The following is a 17,422-nucleotide window of genomic DNA, read 5'->3' as shown; positions in this document are numbered from 1 at the left end:
GTAAAAGCTTGAGGTTTTGAGACCTCGGATGTGTGCAGAGTTTCCGGAGTCCAACGTTGCACTCGCAAGACCCCAACCAAAATGGTAACAAGTATTATTATTTCCGCAGCTGGTAACAATATCTACCTGCTGTACACACAACATTTGTGTTTCTCGTAGGACGCCTGCTTAGGCGAGAGCTGCCACCCGCGTGGCTTTTTCCGTTGTGCCACACAACTTTCTTTTCTCCCAGCCGCCCATGACACTGCATTGTGTACCAGCGACCCGGTAGCTTGTCAAAACCTGAAGGAATAATCTCCGTCGTCGAATATAACTAGAGGTGGATGGCACCCGCCCGGCTGGGTCTACACTCCGAGTCTCCCATTGCAGATCCAACGTTTTTCATCAAAGTGGCGGCATCATCCGAAAGGACATATAACATCTGCGCACTCCAAAGCCGCACTTCCCTTTCTCTCTGCCTCTTTGTCTGCACGAGGGAGTCTACCAATCACAGCCGGGACTTCGGCCACAGGTATCAGACTGTAGCTATGGGCGGCTTCTGGACACTGGCCAGCTCTCTCCCCGGTGGATCGACCCCTTCATAATCACACTGCGTAAGTATCAACTCGCTTCCGGTGGGATGGCAAGGAATCAGACGACTGGCGACTAGGTAGTAGGCCCTTGGCCCTACTATGTAGAGGCGTACTATGTAGAGGCTGCGGCAAGTTACCGGGCAAGCAGCCGAACACCCTGGTCATCGGCTTACCTATGCAGTTCTGTAGTATCTGCCAGTGCTACTCTGCAATGTACGTAGGGAGGTACACAGCCTGCCAGCTTAAAACCAACTACTCCAGATCTGGCTCTATCTCCTCGGTTCCCTGAAGGTCTAGGTCGAGAGAATTATAGTAATGCCCATGCTGGACACGAGGCGCATGAATATTCACAGCCCAAGTGTACGTATTTCTCACTTCTCTAATAGCTACGTGCAAAAATGGCAATTTAAAGCATCAATAGTTGCTACGGTCTGAGGACTAGGGCTCGGCCCGCCATAACCACCGCCGCCACTTCGTCAAGGCAAACTGGGTGGCGGCGGGGTGAGTGAAAGCCTGACGCCGCACCCGCACCGAAACCCGCCTTGGCTGCAAATGTCGTTGCTCTTCATTATTGTGATTATCTGATTATCACAGCACCAAGCACATAGCCTGTCACTGCTCGGCGTGTCCCTGTTGCTGCGACGATGATAATATATGCATCTTTGTTCCAGAAAGGTCCCCAAAATATAGTGGACTTTGACATTAGCCCCAGCCAGCCAGCACCCTAAACGGTATCCTCCGAGGCCAGGAATTTACAACTGAATTGTACACTTGGGCTGGCCTCGACTTAGCGGGATCCATCATCTCGATTACATCAGGCATGAGCTATGTCGCCAATAATGCTCAGAAACTAGAAAACAGCTCGACGACGACTATATTCTTTCTCCCGACCGTTCGCAAGCGACTATATGGCAGCGCCAGTCCCACCTAGGCCACTTGGGGATCATGCCATGCCTGATCAAGGTCAAAGTGCGCGCCCGCCCGGAGCCCGTCGAGATTCCATCGGCGTCGGCCCATCTTCCTCTTGCTCGCCAATTCTGCGGGCCCGCTACCCTAGGTAGTAATTGTAGTCTACCAACCGCTATGTAGCATGACCGAGGTTCCTTTTCTTTCCCTCAGTGGGTACCAGAACCCCTTGCAGCTACTATCGATAGCAGCAGTGGCACGAACCCCTTCCCCTGGTAATAAGGCTCTGGGGGGCGATCATTACTATGGTAGGTATGAATCTACAAAAGGGCCATAGGTACGGCGCCTCTCTTGCCAGTGAATATCTTAATCTCTCTCAGTCAGCAAGTCAAGTTATAAGTGTATTTCTTTCGCTTGCTGCTGGGACAAATCCAAAAATGGCGGCCAAGATGACCACATCCATCATGTGCAAGCTCGTTACAGCCTTGGGCTTGCATAGCGCCTTGATCGAGGCAACCTGCGTTACCCGCGACGATGCCAACTCGTCGGCTGTGGCAGGTTGCGCCGCTCTGGAGATCAAGTTCCCCGGAAAGACCTTCTTCCCCGGCGATGACGTCTATGAATACGAGACTTCGCAGTTCTGGTCCAACACCGAGCTGCTTAGCCCGGCTTGCGTCTTCCGGCCCGAGTCTGCGTCTGATCTTTCCACCAGCATTGTGATCAGTACTTCGACAAACACTGATTTTGCCGTCCGTGGTGGTGGTCACATGGGCATCAAGGTATGTCAATATACATCTTCTGAAATTACACCAAATGGCTGCTAATTCGGGCTAAAGGGAGCCAACAACATTGACGACTCCGGTTTCCTCACTGTCCTCTCCAATCTGAGCTCCATTGCTCTTTCAGATGACCAGAGCACCCTGACTCTTGGACCTGGATTCCGCTGGGGCGCCGTGTACGAGTTTCTGGCCGAGTATGACCTGGCCGTTGCTGGTGGTCGTCTGTCGCCGGTCGGTGTGCCCGGCCTTCTTCTCGCTGGAGGCGTAAACTTCCACGGCAACCAGCACGGTTGGGCCGCTGACAATGTCCTCGAGTACGAGGTTGTTCTCGCCAACGGCACCATTGTCACTGCAAACGACTCGGAGAACACCGATCTCTTCTGGGCTCTGAAGGGTGGTAGCAGCAACTTTGGTATCGTCACCAGCTTTACTCTGCGCACCTTCACATCCACCCAAGTATGGGCTGGTGTCTACAGTGTCGCCGAGGACTACTTGGAGGATCTCTTTGCTGTAAGTTTCTGTATAACTTTATTTTTTATGTATCAAAGCTTACCATACTATAGGCCATTGCCAACTTCTCGGCTTACAACACCGATCCCCTGTCGCATATCGTTCCCCAGGTTGTCGCCGCGTCCGAGAACTCTTCCGTCGCTGCCGTCATTCTCTTCTACGACAGCCCCACCGTTTCGTATCCCGAGTGCTTCCAGATGTTCTTTGACATCCCCACCATCTCCGATACTACCGCTTTCCAGACCCTCTACGAGTTTGCCGTCACCACTGGAGAGCTTGTGACCGACCACATCAACGACATCTTTGTCGCTGGTACCACCGTCGGCCAGACCTACGAGGAGCTCCTCCAGGGTATCCAGATCACTAACCAGGTCTTCTCCGATGCTCTGCCCGACCTGTACGCCGCCGTTCCTTTCGAGAACATCAGCCTGGTCTCCATCGACTGGCAACCCATTGGCTCTCTCTGGCAAGCCGGTTCTGAGGCTGCCAACCCCGTCGGTAACGCTCTCGGTGTCGATCCCAGCTCCAAGGGTACCTACCTGTGCTGGGCTGAAGTCGTCGAGTGGGTTGGCGATTCGTACGCCGACGCCGTCGACGCCTGGGTGCAGAACACCACGGCCGCCATCAACGCGGCTACGCAGGCTGCGGGTCTCTACGATGCCTTCAACTACATGGGCGATGCTGCCGGTTTCCAGGAGATATACGCTGGATACGGCTCCGAGAATGAGGCCAAGCTCTTGTCCATCTCGCAAAAGTACGACCCCGAGAGAGTCTTCCAGACGCGCCTGCCCGGTGGTTTCAAGATTGGTGCTTAGATGGTGCCACTTCTATGACATGAAAGAGTCCAATTAAAATAAAATTCCATGTATATAATTCATGATACACCATTTGACTGCATATAGAGCACTACTTATATGATATATAATCTTTGGACTCCAAAATCGAAATGATATTAGCTTATATAAGTGGATACTTTCTTCAGTAACAACGTTCACAAGGACACATGTCGCAAAAATAATGTGTGTACTGGTTTCATCATAAATACTGTGATAATATGAGATGCATTTGGATGATATCCACAACAAGTACTTGTTTGGTACGTATATCGGCATTCCGTCCTCCCACAAGCTCTCACTCAGAACTCGCTTGTCGGTTCCATCGCTGTTCATGAGCATGATTACGCCATACGGCTGGAATGTACTATCGTAAAGAGCCGCTTCGTCCTTGAAGCCAAACATACCCGTGTTATCTGGTGTGCATGTCAGTGGAAATACAGCTCGAGGTAAACTTGCAATATGGCAGTGTCAATGAAGAAGGTAGAGAGACTTACACAGAATCGGACCATCTTCAGTCCACACAGCGTGTCCATCATTAGCGAGGCTATCTGTCAATACCTGCTCATCTGTTCCATCCGGCTTCAAAGTAACGACATCATAGTTGGCCCCGTCGACGTGGCGAGTCGTCACAATGCGCGTGCCATCGGGGGAGAAGCTCGGGAGATTATCCACCGCCGTGGTCACGGAGCTGATGCTCTTGTCCTGGAGATCAATGAGGCGCAGACCATAACGCGCACCCCACTCGCGGTATACTATGTACCGCCCGTCGGCCGAGTAGCTGGGGAAGCCCGAGTTGACGGCCCCGTCCGTGAGCACCTCTTGGTAGGTCCCGTTGGCGGTCCCGCGGGCAATGACGGCGGTGCCGGTGGCGCGCGACCAGAAGAACGCGCCCACGCCAAAGGCCACCCACTCGCCGTCGGGACTCCACGAGGGCTGCATGGCCTGGCCGCTCACGTGGACGCTGGCGTTGCCCGGGACGGGAAGCTCGGTCTGTGGGTTGTAGACGGTGGTCTGGTTGGTGCCGTCGGGGTTCATGGTGACGATGCCGTTGCCATTGACGGCCAGCTTTCCTTGCCTTGATAGTGCTGGGAACTCGTCGGTGAAGCGATATTCCCATTCCTCTTGCCAGCTGTAGAGAGGCTGTTCCATGGTACGGCTGGCATAACTCATCTTTTCGTACAAGACTTTCTTCCCGTCGGGAGACCAACAGGGAGAGCGCAGCGACTTGCGTGTGAATGGGGCGTAACCAAGATCGGCCGGGGCACTCCCCGAGATGGATGTATAGTTGACGCCCTCGCTCGTCCCGGCTTTGATCACGTAGCCAATAACATCATTCGTCACAAACTGCGGAGATACCTTGAGTCCAGCCCACCACGTGTGGTCGATTCTGTCCGTCCCGTCAACCTCGACGGAAACAATCTGCGATTCCGCGTCGGCTACACTCATGCTGTGGGCGTTCCATGTATTCTCGACGGTCATTTCGTGAAAGACGATGCGCTGGCCATCGGGCGAGAACTTTGGCGAGCCCAGACTATACCCTTTCTTGGCAATGACCTGTCGAAGGTCACCGCTTCCGTCGGACCGGATGATATAGATGGCCAGCTCTTGTGTATGCTCCCACCCTGTACCATTGCCCCATCCGAGCCACTGGGTGTTTCGATCCGACGAAAAGGCCAGCCACTCGCCATCTGGGGACCACGCGGGGCGAAAGTATCCATTGGGACTACTACTGTTGGCATTGCCGCTAATGTCGTCATTGTTGGTCAGCTTGAGCTGTGTTCCAGTCTGCAGGTCTTGAACAATGATATTGGCGCGGTAGCCATCTGTGGTAGAGACAAAGGCAGCTCTCGACCCGTCGGGGCTGAGGACGGCAACATCCTCGACGTGTTCGGTAGCGGCAATGGACTCGACATTTGTACCCATTTCGTCGCCAAAAGGTACGCGGTAGATATCGGCTTGGCCGTCCCCGACACGCTCACTGGTAAAGGAGATCCATTTCCCATCCGGCGAGATGGAGCCGTGATAGTCAAAGAACGACGTTGAGTTGCCGAACAGTTTCTGTTCCTCCGTGCCGTCGGCATTTGCGGTGTAGAGGGAGCCTCCTGTCGGACCAATGCGATTCAAGAAGAAAACGCCTTTCTTGTCTTGTGAGGAAGCCCATCTAGTACTTCGTGTCTTTTGCGCATTTTCCGTATTCTTGTTTCCATAATGAGGGTACGCTGCACAAAGCTGTGCAAAGACAGCAAAGAGATTCAGTATGCGCGCATGCATAGTTACGGTTGTGGTGGTTTCCAAGCATCCAATTCACATTTCAAGTGGAAGTCTACTTTGAATAAATGCATTCAAGACTATAACTGCTCCAAAGTTGCAACTTACGCGTCGCAGACCAACTAGGAAGGTGATCATAAAGTTATAGAGTCTTGGCTGTTACCATTATAAACACGAATATAACTGCATCTCTGGAAGGTAACCCCACCGGCCAAAGACCGCGGTTCCCTCCCGAAAGGACTTTGGCCACGGAAGTTATAGCAGATTTTGCTTTTGGCATAATATTCATGGTATATATAAGTCTTGTTCTCGTCACTACGAATGGGATTATATAGAAAGCAAGTGATCGATACTATTAATACACGCAACTACCTAATAGGTAATAGCTTCATTGTAGCTGATCAAGCGGAGAGTTTATATATGATAATGGAGTTAACACGGCCAGGTACCGTTGGTTGCTTGAGTCTGTCCACAACCGACCTCTCATTCGTCGCTTGATTTCTTGCCGAATATCTTTGGTCCAACGGTCCAATATGTCAACGTTTCAGCAGTCGCCAATACCACAAACGCCCCAACCAGAGCAATGCGCCCGGCCCGCGAAGTAGTAATATCGCTCATCTTGAATGTACCAACTTTTGGATTTGAATGTTTATCGCCAGGTCTCTGTGCACTTTGATGCTGCTTCTGCTCTGTTAGATAGATCAGCCTTGATGCACTCAGCCCCAGTAATGAATGAGGGAAGCGCTATGCCACTCTACCTTGAGAAGCCATGCTGGCAATGTTTCACTGAGGAAAACAGCTTGTACGTTGACTAATTGCGTTTGTTTAAAATAAATGACATTGTAAATATTTTGCGGTGAGTGTAGAAACGAGTTTCACGTCCATAATATACAGAGACGAATCTGAGGATTTCAGTGTCTTGTGTCACTGACTTCGGGTAAGCATTCTTGCCGCAAAAACGCCGTTTTCCTAAATGGGAAATATCAAGTATTGTGACAATCATCTAGTAGTAAAAAAGTGAGTCAATGCTAAACCCAATGTACTCTGCGTTGGCACCTGTTGCGGTCTACAAGACAGTAAAGACCATTTCGATGAGTATAAAATCAATGAAAGCCTTTAAATTATGCAGATTGGTAATGATAAAGACTGCGCAACCATTGTAAAGGAATACATTAATCAGTCATATGAGTCAGATGTAGAAGCCATGATTATCCTTTACTCGGCCGCGATCGTCAATCTTTGGCCAGTCTCAGTCAGGCCAGTGTCTGACCGCATAAGCCTCTGGCAACCTCCAAATTTGGAACCACGCTGCGTTGCCACCAGAGGTGCTTAGGCACACAACCAAACCATGATGGTAACAAAACCCAAGTGTCAAATCATGTTGCATCCGAACAAACCCCGCCAACTCCCTCCTGGAGTAGCATCATTGGGATAGGATCCAACCCCTGGTAAGAGTGAAGGAGGGTTTCCCGAACCCCGCGCCCAAGGGACTGGAAGCAGCATCCACCCGTGCCAGTCCCTTGTTAAATACCTGTATTGCGACCCCAACTCTGGCGCTTGGTGGTGATTGGCAGAACGGCGCCAGACTCGATCATAAGATGCTTGGCTTTTTGGGGACGAGTCAAACTGCCGGGCTCGAGATTGCGCATAGCTGGCGCTGATCACATTTCTTACCTAGTAGTATTCACAAATGTCTTGGCGCTTTATGTTGCATCGTGAGGCTTTTGACAGGGTTCTCGCCCAGCTCGCCGATAAGGGAAAAGGGCATCTCTTGGAACTGCTAACAAACCCCCCCACTTCATCACCATCTCATGGTTCAGCTTCATGATATCAGGCACAAAGTCATACATATGAGGCATTGCGCTTCAATAAGGAGACGCCATGTTGGAGAGGATCCATGTCAGCGACATGTCGCGGAATTCAGCAGGCGGCGGTGGCGCTCCTGGGCGTCGATGGGCCACACTGGAAGATTGGGAGTTGCACAAGGAAAGAATCACGGCTTTGTATTGGGATCAGGGCAAGACTTTAAGAGAGGTCTCTGAGATCATGGAAAAAGAGCATCATCTTCACGCCACGTAGGAATTCTCTCACATTCTGTTAATTCAGGAAGCAAGCTGACATTGTCCTTCCTCGAAAAGGCAGAAAATGTATAAACATCGCATCAAGCTCTGGGGCCTGACCAAGAACCTCTCGGCCGGCAAAGTCAGAAAAGCACTGTGGGAGGCATCGCGGGGCAAGGCCACGCTGCCCGTGATCCGCGGCCGCGTCCCGGGACCGGCCAGCATGAAGCACGAGTTGCAGACGAGGCTGCCGCGCGAGTACAGCTTCCTGGCGGCGGCCGACAACAAGTCCCTCCTTTCGCGCTCCCGGACCATGTCCCTCGAGCTCTCATCATCGCGGACCGTCAGCCCCTCGCCCGTGGCCACGAGCATTGATGCCCCCGCACAGTTCAGGTACATTGAGAGCTGTCTGGCGGCTGTCCTTGATTACACGCGGAACAGAGTACAGACCTCCATATGGGACCGAACCTGGAATATCGTGTTGGAGGACTACTCCGAGGTCTGGCATAACAAGATCTTTAACGGCCTCGTTATGATCAGAAATGGAAAGATGAAGCAAGGTTTTCAAATGATTGACATTTGTCTCAAGAACTACAAGTCACTAATACAAAAGGAGCACCCACTCTTAATCATAGAAACATACTCGATATTTCTGCGTCTTTCGCTCGAGAGACTAGATCTTGCGCACGTAATTCTTCGATATATCGCGGGTTTGTGCAGAGCATGTCTAGGACCCGCTCACCCATTTTCGAGAATATGGACATCGCTCATGCCACTTGGGATGGACCAGATCCGTACGGCCGCGGCTGTAGTGATCAAGGCGCAGCTCGCACTGCTCGCAACCTATTTTGCAGAGGATGCTGAATTCCTAATCAATCAACGGATCGACACGGCGCGACAAACGCACTGTTACGGGAGCATGTCCATTGAGGAGGCGGAAGCCGACATAGCGCAGGCTATTCGTTTGAAAGAGGCAAAAGGCGACTCAGATACAACGTCCTATGTGTGCTGGGCCAAAGAGATGCTGGCTTCTATTTACCAACACAACAACAGATTTGCAGAGGCCAAGCAGATCCTGGACGAAGTTGGTCGCGAGGTCGAGTCGCAGCCTGAAGAGATTGACCAATTCACCACCAGTCAATATTTCGCCATCACGTGCCAAGTTATAGAGCGTATTGGCACGTATCAAGACTTGAAAGATTTTTACCAACGGCGGCTCGACTGGTGTGTCAAGACTGTTGGCAAAGATCACCAATGGACGGTGAGGACGGTGATTCAACTTGACACCGAGTACGGGAAGCGAAACGATTTTGCTGCGTCAGTTCAATTGCACCAAGCTTTCGACTTTGAGTCCAGCTGGAACCTCATCTGTCGAAAAGAAGACAGTCGATTTGAACACGAGACGGACAATACCACAGCCCAGAACTGAGCCAATAATGAAGCTGCTTTGCGGGCCGGGGGGGGGGGGGGTGGGGGCTGAGGCATGACGACTTTGGGCAGGATTGCGAACATGTTCTGTGGCTGTGTTTCAGCGTCGTTGGCCAGCAACGTCAAGACGAAATACTCTGCTAGCACAATAAACAGCCGATCGTCGTCATCATGGTCGCAATACGATCAAGAAGATCAACTTGGCTTGCGACAACCGTGTCGGCGCAGCCCAATCACAACAAAGTGTTTTTCTGGATCTAAAAGAAAACTATCCGCCGCAACGCTAAATTGGTCTCGATCCCACGTGCCCCCGCCTCGGGGGTTTAAGAAAACTTGATCTTGGGCACCTAGCGTAGGATACCAGCCCTCGGGATATCGGCAGCAAACCTTGGATTCATGAATGCAAACTGTTGGAATGGACAATACGGAAAACAAACAAAAAATAAACTTTTTCTGGATACCAGCTGCAAGACGATCTCCCGTCTCGGATTTTTATCTTTCTGTCCGGAAAAGGCCTGGTAGCCCCCCGGACCCACCCGGAGCTTCCGCAAGTCGTACATAGTACACAAAAGATCTGTGACTGAGCCAAAAAATCAGCAAAAAAAGAAGGTCGAGATATCTCAGTAACTGAGATGCACTGGGAATTGAGCCCAATGCGGGGGTCGAACCCGCAGCCTTGAGATTAAGAGTCTCACGCTCTACCGATTGAGCTAACCGGGCTGTGAAGATCTCAACGCTTGTCGTTGCAAATATTTTCATTATCATCTGTGATGTATAAAGAAAATTTTCAAGTCTCTGGGTAAACTAGACAAGAGTTGGAAGTGGGCCTGTTGAAAGGCCCCAAGACAGGCTGGTTATCAGCCTAGTGCAGAGGCTGGGACCACGGAGTCCCGGTATCTGAGCCTAGTAACGTTCTTTGCAAACGATTGATTAGCCAGATATGCGCGGGCAATAACACGAATGGACTGATGCTGTTCTCGTGGCTGTCCTCGTGGCTGGCGCAGCCGATATTTTGGACGACGATACGCCTAGAGTTAATCACTGCTGACAACTAGCTCTGGGACCACGACCCCACGAGAGAACCAACCTGCTATTGACCAGGACAAGGATTGGTTTCATTCCAAGAGGTTCAGGGATAATGGCTGAAAACTCAGCTGTCAAAACTTCCCATCTGATACTGCCTTGAGACTCTTCTTGTACGAGAGAATCCAAGCTGACCATCTCCGCAATTGGGAGTAACTTAACACTTGTTGTTGTCGATGGCGCCGCTGCCTATTGAGTTAAGGTTCATCATGGCGCACTCTCACAGGCTGTCCTCTTGTGCATCAGCGCTGTTGCCCAGCTCAATATCGAGACGCTCGACCCCTCAGACCATCAACGACTGACTTCCATGCCAGCATGTCCTGTGAATAAGTAAATGTGGAGGCGGACAGGCTCTCCAACGGTGAAGCTCCGCCCCGGGATGGACCTTGATGCGAGAAGCTGTGTGGGATTTGGCATTTGCTCCTTTCAAAGTCGGCTGCACCCGGTGCCAGACTAACTAGTCTACCTATCTCCGTCCGATACGTAGTCGTAGATACGTGCAGGATGTCCTGATATAGTCTTCGCGCTGAGCTGCACAAAGTCTGTGGTATACTTGCTCTAGGCGCCAAATAATATGCATTATCTTGGTGCGGTAATCGCTCTCAAAGGTTCATTGGAGACGGCGGATCCAAACTTTGAGCGAGAGTCAGTATTCTGCAAGTAGCGAGACACATGGCGATGGATCAAACCCGAGCAGAAGCCATCGTGATTGAGATGTCTCTGACGGAATCGTACCATTACGTACGGGACTGATGGAGGGGGCGTGGAATACCCGAGACTGGGGAGGCACCATGACTAATAATGGGTGGCTAGGCCACCCAAGAGCACCCAAAGTTTCGGCGTCGGCACGTCCCAAGCAACCGGCAACTCAATGACGTGCGAGTTTACCAGAGACTAGAGCGACCGTAGCGGAGCGGCATAGTAGTGGCAAGGCTGCTGTCGTTCGCCGGATGATTCGCAGCTGAAAGAAAGTCAATGATCACGCTCAGAACTGAAATCAAAGCTGCCAGAATACAAGATAGTAGCGAGGAGGGAGCCATATCTCGAAGCTCTGCACAGGCTCCCTCACTTTGATCATAGTACTAGACATGACACGGCCCATCCCACTAATATCAGAAGCGGAGACTTGCCAGGAGCTCACGTTCCCCTTATCTTTTTCTGTTGCCATCACGAGAATTTCTGGGGAAGGAGACGTCGCATCGGTTTGTCCGTATGTATATCGTTGGCTCAGTTTCCAGATTAAATCCGAGACGCTGCGTTCCATCATCGTACATGAAGAATCAACGGAAGGGCAAGTAGCATCCAATGTGCTTCCTCTCCTTTGGAAGCATCACTGGCAGTCAGTCGATGGTGAAGCAAGCTGGATATGATATCAATTTCAATGTCGGAAGTAGAAAAGGTGTGCGGAGATGTCTCCTGTCAGACTATTGAGTAAAAAAACGGTCGGTGCCAAGCATTTTAGACCGGCGGGGTGTCGTCCTCAGGGGTCCAACGTCCTGGTAAACGGGGCGGCGGAATCCTACCTTTCCTACCTAAAGTGACGGACGGGGCAAAGAGAAAGGAAAAAAATAATGACTTGACATAACCTTATGTGACCTTGATCGCTATCCGAGTCGGCAAATTCGATCGGGAAGAATGTGCCTGAGATGCTACTACTTTGGGTGATGGGCCCTAGAATCTTCTTTGCGTGGAAGATCGTAGATACGGTATCTCACCGTATCCATAAAAAGCTGTGAAAGATGGACGACCATTTGTTGACGTGGACTCTGCTGAGATGACGAGTTGTCTGATATGCACTATAAGAGGTCGGCGGTGGCCAGCTAGCAGTGTTAGTAGGCAGCTGGGAATGCTGGGCAAACTGGGGTGCGTTTGAAATTCCGTCAGCAGACAATACATTGTAGTACTGGCCATTGGAAGTTTGCAATGTGTACTTGGTATCGAGGTCATTCTTACCAAGTCTGTCTCTTGGGCCACTCGGCGATATCGACGGGCGGCACAGCAGAGATCCGAAAGCACTGCACCACCACGATTGTAATTGCAAAAATAAAATAGTCTTGGCAAATACGAGATTCTACACACCTGAGCTGCCTGAAGAAATCGATACAAAGGGGGGCCGCCTTGCTGTCGGAGCCGCAGATCAGACTGCCAGCCAGGGGAGAACAGGCATTGGATCTCCAGTTGAGAGATCCTGACGAAGCTAGCACAGCGGCGAGAAATCGACGTGCAGGTCGCAGCAGCAGTGCCGCAGCACCCAAGAGACCCTCTTTCTGGAATGTGGATGCGCATGCTAAGCTTTTACTAAGTCAACTTTGGTCAGCTTCAGGAACCATGAAAACAAATGACATATATCCTAGCCAGTAGTATTCCCGAGCTACCTTGAGGTACTAGGTACTGTAGGTTCTATGTATCATTGATGTATGGTGCCGTGCATCCTACAGTGAGTGGTTGGTGCATACCGTATGCCCGAATCAGCAGTACGGGTGCACTATGCCCTTTTGCCCATACCCATTGGCAGGCAATGTCTGGTTGAAGTCTGTGCCATTTTTTAAACCAACCCAGATCTTCATACCTTCGTCGAACAATTTAAATGGCCCAATATGAGGTATACCCTGTCTCACCTCCAGTTCATCATATTCGTCCTGGTCTCTTTTGGCAATCAGGACTGACGATTTGGCCCACGGTGGGTCAAATTTGCCAAGCTCCACATGCGTACGTGGACACAAACGCAACTATCACCAATCCGAAAGCAAGGAGATCCCTGCCCAGTCGCAGTCAGTCCGAGATCTCCACGTTTGCCCAGTATCAAGAATGGCACAGGATTGCCGTCAGGTGAGAATGGTGAATGGCTCTGATGGATTGGCGTGTGGAAAAAAATGGATTGGAACTGATTCACTACTATGGACACTAACTGATCATTCGAACGGTCCACCAAAAGAGCCCGCCGAGGGACAAAAAAGGATGGATCGTAATGTGGCGGCGAAAATGCGTGTAGTGCACAGCGGCCGACTCAGTGTATAGCACGAAAGTCAATTTGGAACCAGACCCCATCGCAAGCACAGGTCCCCTGAAACCCCTTACATATGGGACCTTGAGACTCTTTGCAACGACGACTCTTTACTGTTCTTCTCGTTTACTTGCTTGTCCTTGTGTCTTCAGTTTCACAAACCAGTCATTCGCTAACTTTCTTCCCTGATTCTTCTTTCGCACACTCGTTCAACCACAAACAATATGCAGTACGTACGTTTGGCAGGTTTCCTCCTGCCCGCTGTGGCCCTTGCCCAGACTTACACGGACTGTAACCCAACTGAAAACTGTAAGAAGACAAGAATTCAAGTGTTACATCTTTACCAAGAAATAAGCCGTGACTAACAAGAATAATGTAGCCACCTGCCCCTCGGATGTTGGTTTGAACCAATCGACCTACTCGGTCAACTTCACCTCCGGTGAGAGCTCTGACTGGGTCATGACCTATGGCGATGCCAGCTACGACGACAATGGTCTTTCTTTCACCATTACCGAGTCTGGTGACGCCCCTACGATGCAGTCCGAGTTCTACGTCTTCTTCGGCACCATCTCCGCCGTTGTCAAGGCCTCCCCCGGAACTGGTATTGTCAGCTGTGTGATCCTGGAGTCGGATGACCTCGACGAGATTGACTGGGAGTGGCTCGGCGGCGACATTGACGAGGTCCAGACCAACTACTTTGGCAAGGGCAACACCACCTCGTACGACCGCGGCACCTACGAGACCGTCGGCGACTCTCAGGACAACTGGCACAACTACACCATCGAGTGGACCTCGGCCTACACCACCTGGTGGATCGACGGCGAGGCCGTCCGCACCCTAGAGTACGCCGATGCCGTCGACGGCAAGAACTACCCCCAGACTCCCATGCGCATCAAGCTCGGCTCCTGGTCCGCCAGCGACAGCGGCAGCGAGGGCACCATTGAGTGGGCCGGCGGCGAGACCGACTACGACGACGGCCCCTTCACCATGTACGTCCAGTCCATTGACATTGTCAACTACAACCCGGCCTCGACCTACACCTACGGCGACTTGACCGGCGACTGGACCAGCATCGTCCTCGACTCGCCCGACGCCGTCATTGTCAACGAGACCGAGAGCAGCAGCATCAGCAGCACCTCCAGCACCGGCTCCTCCACCTCGTCCAACTCTTCCAGCTCTGGCTCCTCCAGCTCTGGCACTTCTTCGTCCTCGAGCTCCTCTGCTTCCGGCACCACTGCCACCTCTGCCGGCGTTGCCCAGTCTGCCCCCGTTGCTGGCCTTCTCCTGGCCGCCATCTCCGCCTTCTTCCTGTAAGATGAGCGTATCGGCATCTCCCCCCCGTTGAGACGTCAGAGAGAAAGTGAGAGTCAGAGAGAAAGAGAGAGGAGGAGGAGGAGGATAAAAGATTTTTACGCTTCATCACACGAATTGGGCATACGCATGGCATGATACCCGCATGTTTTAGTGCACCATTGAATAAAAAACCTTGTTTACCTACACCCCAGCGTCTTGTGATAGATATTATTTGTTTATTTAAAGTTCTCAATTCAAGATTTCATAAATCTGATTATCGCGTGCTTGATATCGCTATGCGACAAGAAATAATCTTAAAGGAGGCCAGAATGGTTAGAAATGAAATGGACTCTAGAAATGTTACATTTGAACCATTTGACTATTTGCGTTGCTCTTGGCATGCATTAGTCCACGTAGAAACTTCTTGAAGTGGTGATTGTATATTATACTTTCCACGAGAGGAATTCGCACGATGTATGTCCTCATGGACCATATGCGTAGAGGTAAAGCAGGTGTTGCAGCAAATCTAAAAGCATCTATTGCAGCGTCTGTGACTCGTTCCGAGCAAAGAGAATATCATTGATTCAAAATCATGCCAACTTGATTGACTCATATAGTGAAGCAGTCTACCGATCCACATATATCTTGTAGCTATGATTGCAGTTTTGTGAATACTTGAAGACAAAGTAATTGATTCAAAACGTTACTTCTAATTTTGAAAGTCTGCTACAAAGTTGACACGGCTTTTCAACACTGTCCCATCAAGAACAACCCCTACTTCGGCTTGCAATTATTGAAAGAGACGTTTGAAAACTATCTTTCGGTCTCGTCCAACAAATTCCATTTCTGGTTCTTTCAGGAGAACGCCATTGTAAGAATATGATGAGTCTTGCGTCATAAAGATGTAACTCCAAGTTTCCAGATTTCCATTTCACATGTCCGTCACTTCATATCGTACACGCACCTGCTACACGGAGGCTCATATACATCCTTCGCGATGAAATGTTTCGCGGTATAGATATGTTACATGCATTCTCGACGCAATGGGCACCCATACTGGGAACAAGAAGAGGTCAATGGCGTTTAATTCGTTTATGCCCCAGGCGACCGGATCGTCCCCGAGCCCAGTGCCATAGTCTTCTTCATCCCTGGTGAAAATGGTCCAAGATCTGCTGGGATGACATGGATCGCGCTCGCGGGCGTGGCTAGATCCCCCGTTTCTTCAAAAGATGGCTTGCTCTCGTTCTCGTAGTCTTTGAGCTGGATTTCATCATGGTAGTGAGGATGTGTGGCATTCGAAAAGTAGTCCTCATCGTCATCTTGCGTCTCGCCGTCCAGGCTGTCATATGTTGTATTTCCGCTCCTCCTCCATCGCCGGATGTAGAGATATGCAACGACGGCCAGGGCTGGAATTATGATGAAGGCTGCAACAGCTCCGACGGCGATACTGAGCACGGTCATGCCCATGTCGGACGGGCCGTCCTGAGCAGCAGAAACAGCGGTAGGGGGATCATTTGGTTCAGATGTTGGTGTATGAGTGACCAGAGGGGGCGGCGGCGGAGGGTGGTCAGGCATGACAGGAGGATCGCTGATGGTATTTGCAGAGCCACCACTTCGTGTATCCACGACGACGTGTCTGCCATCTAGGAGACCATGATTCAGGGTGTTCAACGCCCACGCCTCTCTGCCCTCCATGTGGAACTGATGTCCCACGACCATCTCAAGGGGGCTGACCTGTGTTCTTGTTGAAAAGATCAACAGCAAAACAGCGAACGATGTTTTTTTTTTCCTCTTGTGCAGAATGAAGTCTATCTCGCCTGGGGTCGCCAGAGAAGGGGGGGAACTCCAGAGATGTTGTGTTTACGGGAAACATGGGGAAAAGTAGGTTTATCTCACGTTGCTTTGCACATGCGTTTCACCGATGGATGCAGAGCAAACGCTATCAAGGGCAGTGCGACCACCTCTTATGAGACATCTGTTCCTTCCCGCAACTCAACCGGTACTGCATGGGGAAGACACTCAACTTTCAGGTCTTTGCGCGAAGAATAAAAAACCATTTGTCTCAGCGATCTAGTCAGCTGCTACATGGATTAGAGGCAACTGGGAATTATGGATGCTCTTCTCTTATGGAGAGGCATATGCTGCGGAGTGATATGTAAGTCGACGAGGCGAAATGAGACGCGTTGCCCTGGATTGAGCCGTGTCAAGAGACATTGGTTTTGGTTCGTAGCAGAATCGCATTCCAATGGGCCACAGGGATCCCACCCGTCTTGCCTCGCTAGCGATCCGTTGTGAGACCAATATCGCCAGGTACAGTCCGCTCTACATCCTTCATGTCCTTGCGATCGTTCAGTATTCGGCAAGTGGTGCGAATTGGTAGGCCCTGCGGACATTGGGTCTCAAGAATTGTTGTTCATGGTGTTCTTGTTTTGATCTCAAGCCATCATCCTTAATTATGTGAGAGACAAAAAGCAAACTTCTGGTGACTTTCAATGGAGAGAAGACTACACGAAATTGTACTTTATGAATGCATGCACTTTATTTGCCTGCTGCAGGTGCCCTGAAAGTATATCCAGGTAAACACGGGAAAAAGGTGGGGACTGGCCACTTTACGCGGGCCCTGCCTTGACTACCGCGATGCCTCACCCCAACACACATATGCAGTCGCGCTTCCGCCGGCGAT

At 50.9% G+C, this 17,422-nt stretch overlaps 6 protein-coding genes across 6 annotated transcripts; 4 read left to right on the top strand and 2 right to left on the bottom strand.

Moving 5' to 3' along the window:
• Positions 1-1,915: 1,915 nt before the first annotated feature.
• Positions 1,916-3,582, top strand: PFICI_12909 (uncharacterized protein; the record flags this gene model as incomplete). The annotated part of the gene is made up of 3 exons (XM_007841490.1): positions 1,916-2,257; positions 2,315-2,767; positions 2,821-3,582. 3 exons carry the CDS (start codon positions 1,916-1,918, stop codon positions 3,580-3,582), a joined length of 1,557 nt encoding a protein of 518 aa, XP_007839681.1.
• Positions 3,583-3,802: 220 nt separating this feature from the next.
• Positions 3,803-5,874, bottom strand: PFICI_12908 (uncharacterized protein; the record flags this gene model as incomplete). Its single annotated transcript, XM_007841489.1, has 3 exons — positions 3,803-3,811; positions 3,868-4,016; positions 4,098-5,874. The coding sequence occupies 3 exons, from the start codon at positions 5,872-5,874 to the stop codon at positions 3,803-3,805; spliced, it is 1,935 nt and encodes a 644-aa protein (XP_007839680.1).
• A 1,878-nt stretch (positions 5,875-7,752) lies between these two features.
• Positions 7,753-7,950, top strand: PFICI_12907 (uncharacterized protein; the record flags this gene model as incomplete). Its single annotated transcript, XM_007841488.1, has 1 exon — positions 7,753-7,950. One exon carries the CDS (start codon positions 7,753-7,755, stop codon positions 7,948-7,950), a length of 198 nt encoding a protein of 65 aa, XP_007839679.1.
• Positions 7,951-8,016: 66 nt separating this feature from the next.
• On the top strand, positions 8,017-9,360 carry PFICI_12906 (uncharacterized protein; the record flags this gene model as incomplete). The annotated part of the gene is made up of 1 exon (XM_007841487.1): positions 8,017-9,360. The coding sequence occupies one exon, from the start codon at positions 8,017-8,019 to the stop codon at positions 9,358-9,360; it is 1,344 nt and encodes a 447-aa protein (XP_007839678.1).
• Positions 9,361-13,670: 4,310 nt separating this feature from the next.
• Positions 13,671-14,760, top strand: PFICI_12905 (uncharacterized protein; the record flags this gene model as incomplete). Its single annotated transcript, XM_007841486.1, has 2 exons — positions 13,671-13,755; positions 13,826-14,760. The coding sequence occupies 2 exons, from the start codon at positions 13,671-13,673 to the stop codon at positions 14,758-14,760; spliced, it is 1,020 nt and encodes a 339-aa protein (XP_007839677.1).
• Positions 14,761-15,831: 1,071 nt separating this feature from the next.
• On the bottom strand, positions 15,832-16,458 carry PFICI_12904 (uncharacterized protein; the record flags this gene model as incomplete). The annotated part of the gene is made up of 1 exon (XM_007841485.1): positions 15,832-16,458. One exon carries the CDS (start codon positions 16,456-16,458, stop codon positions 15,832-15,834), a length of 627 nt encoding a protein of 208 aa, XP_007839676.1.
• Between the last annotated feature and the right edge of the window lie 964 nt (positions 16,459-17,422).

Source organism: Pestalotiopsis fici (genome assembly GCF_000516985.1).
Source record: "Pestalotiopsis fici W106-1 unplaced genomic scaffold PFICI_Scf_10, whole genome shotgun sequence".
NCBI lineage: Eukaryota > Fungi > Ascomycota > Sordariomycetes > Amphisphaeriales > Sporocadaceae > Pestalotiopsis > Pestalotiopsis fici.
The sequence above is the reverse complement of the archived record's forward strand: the minus strand, read 5'-3'. Positions and strand labels throughout refer to the sequence as shown.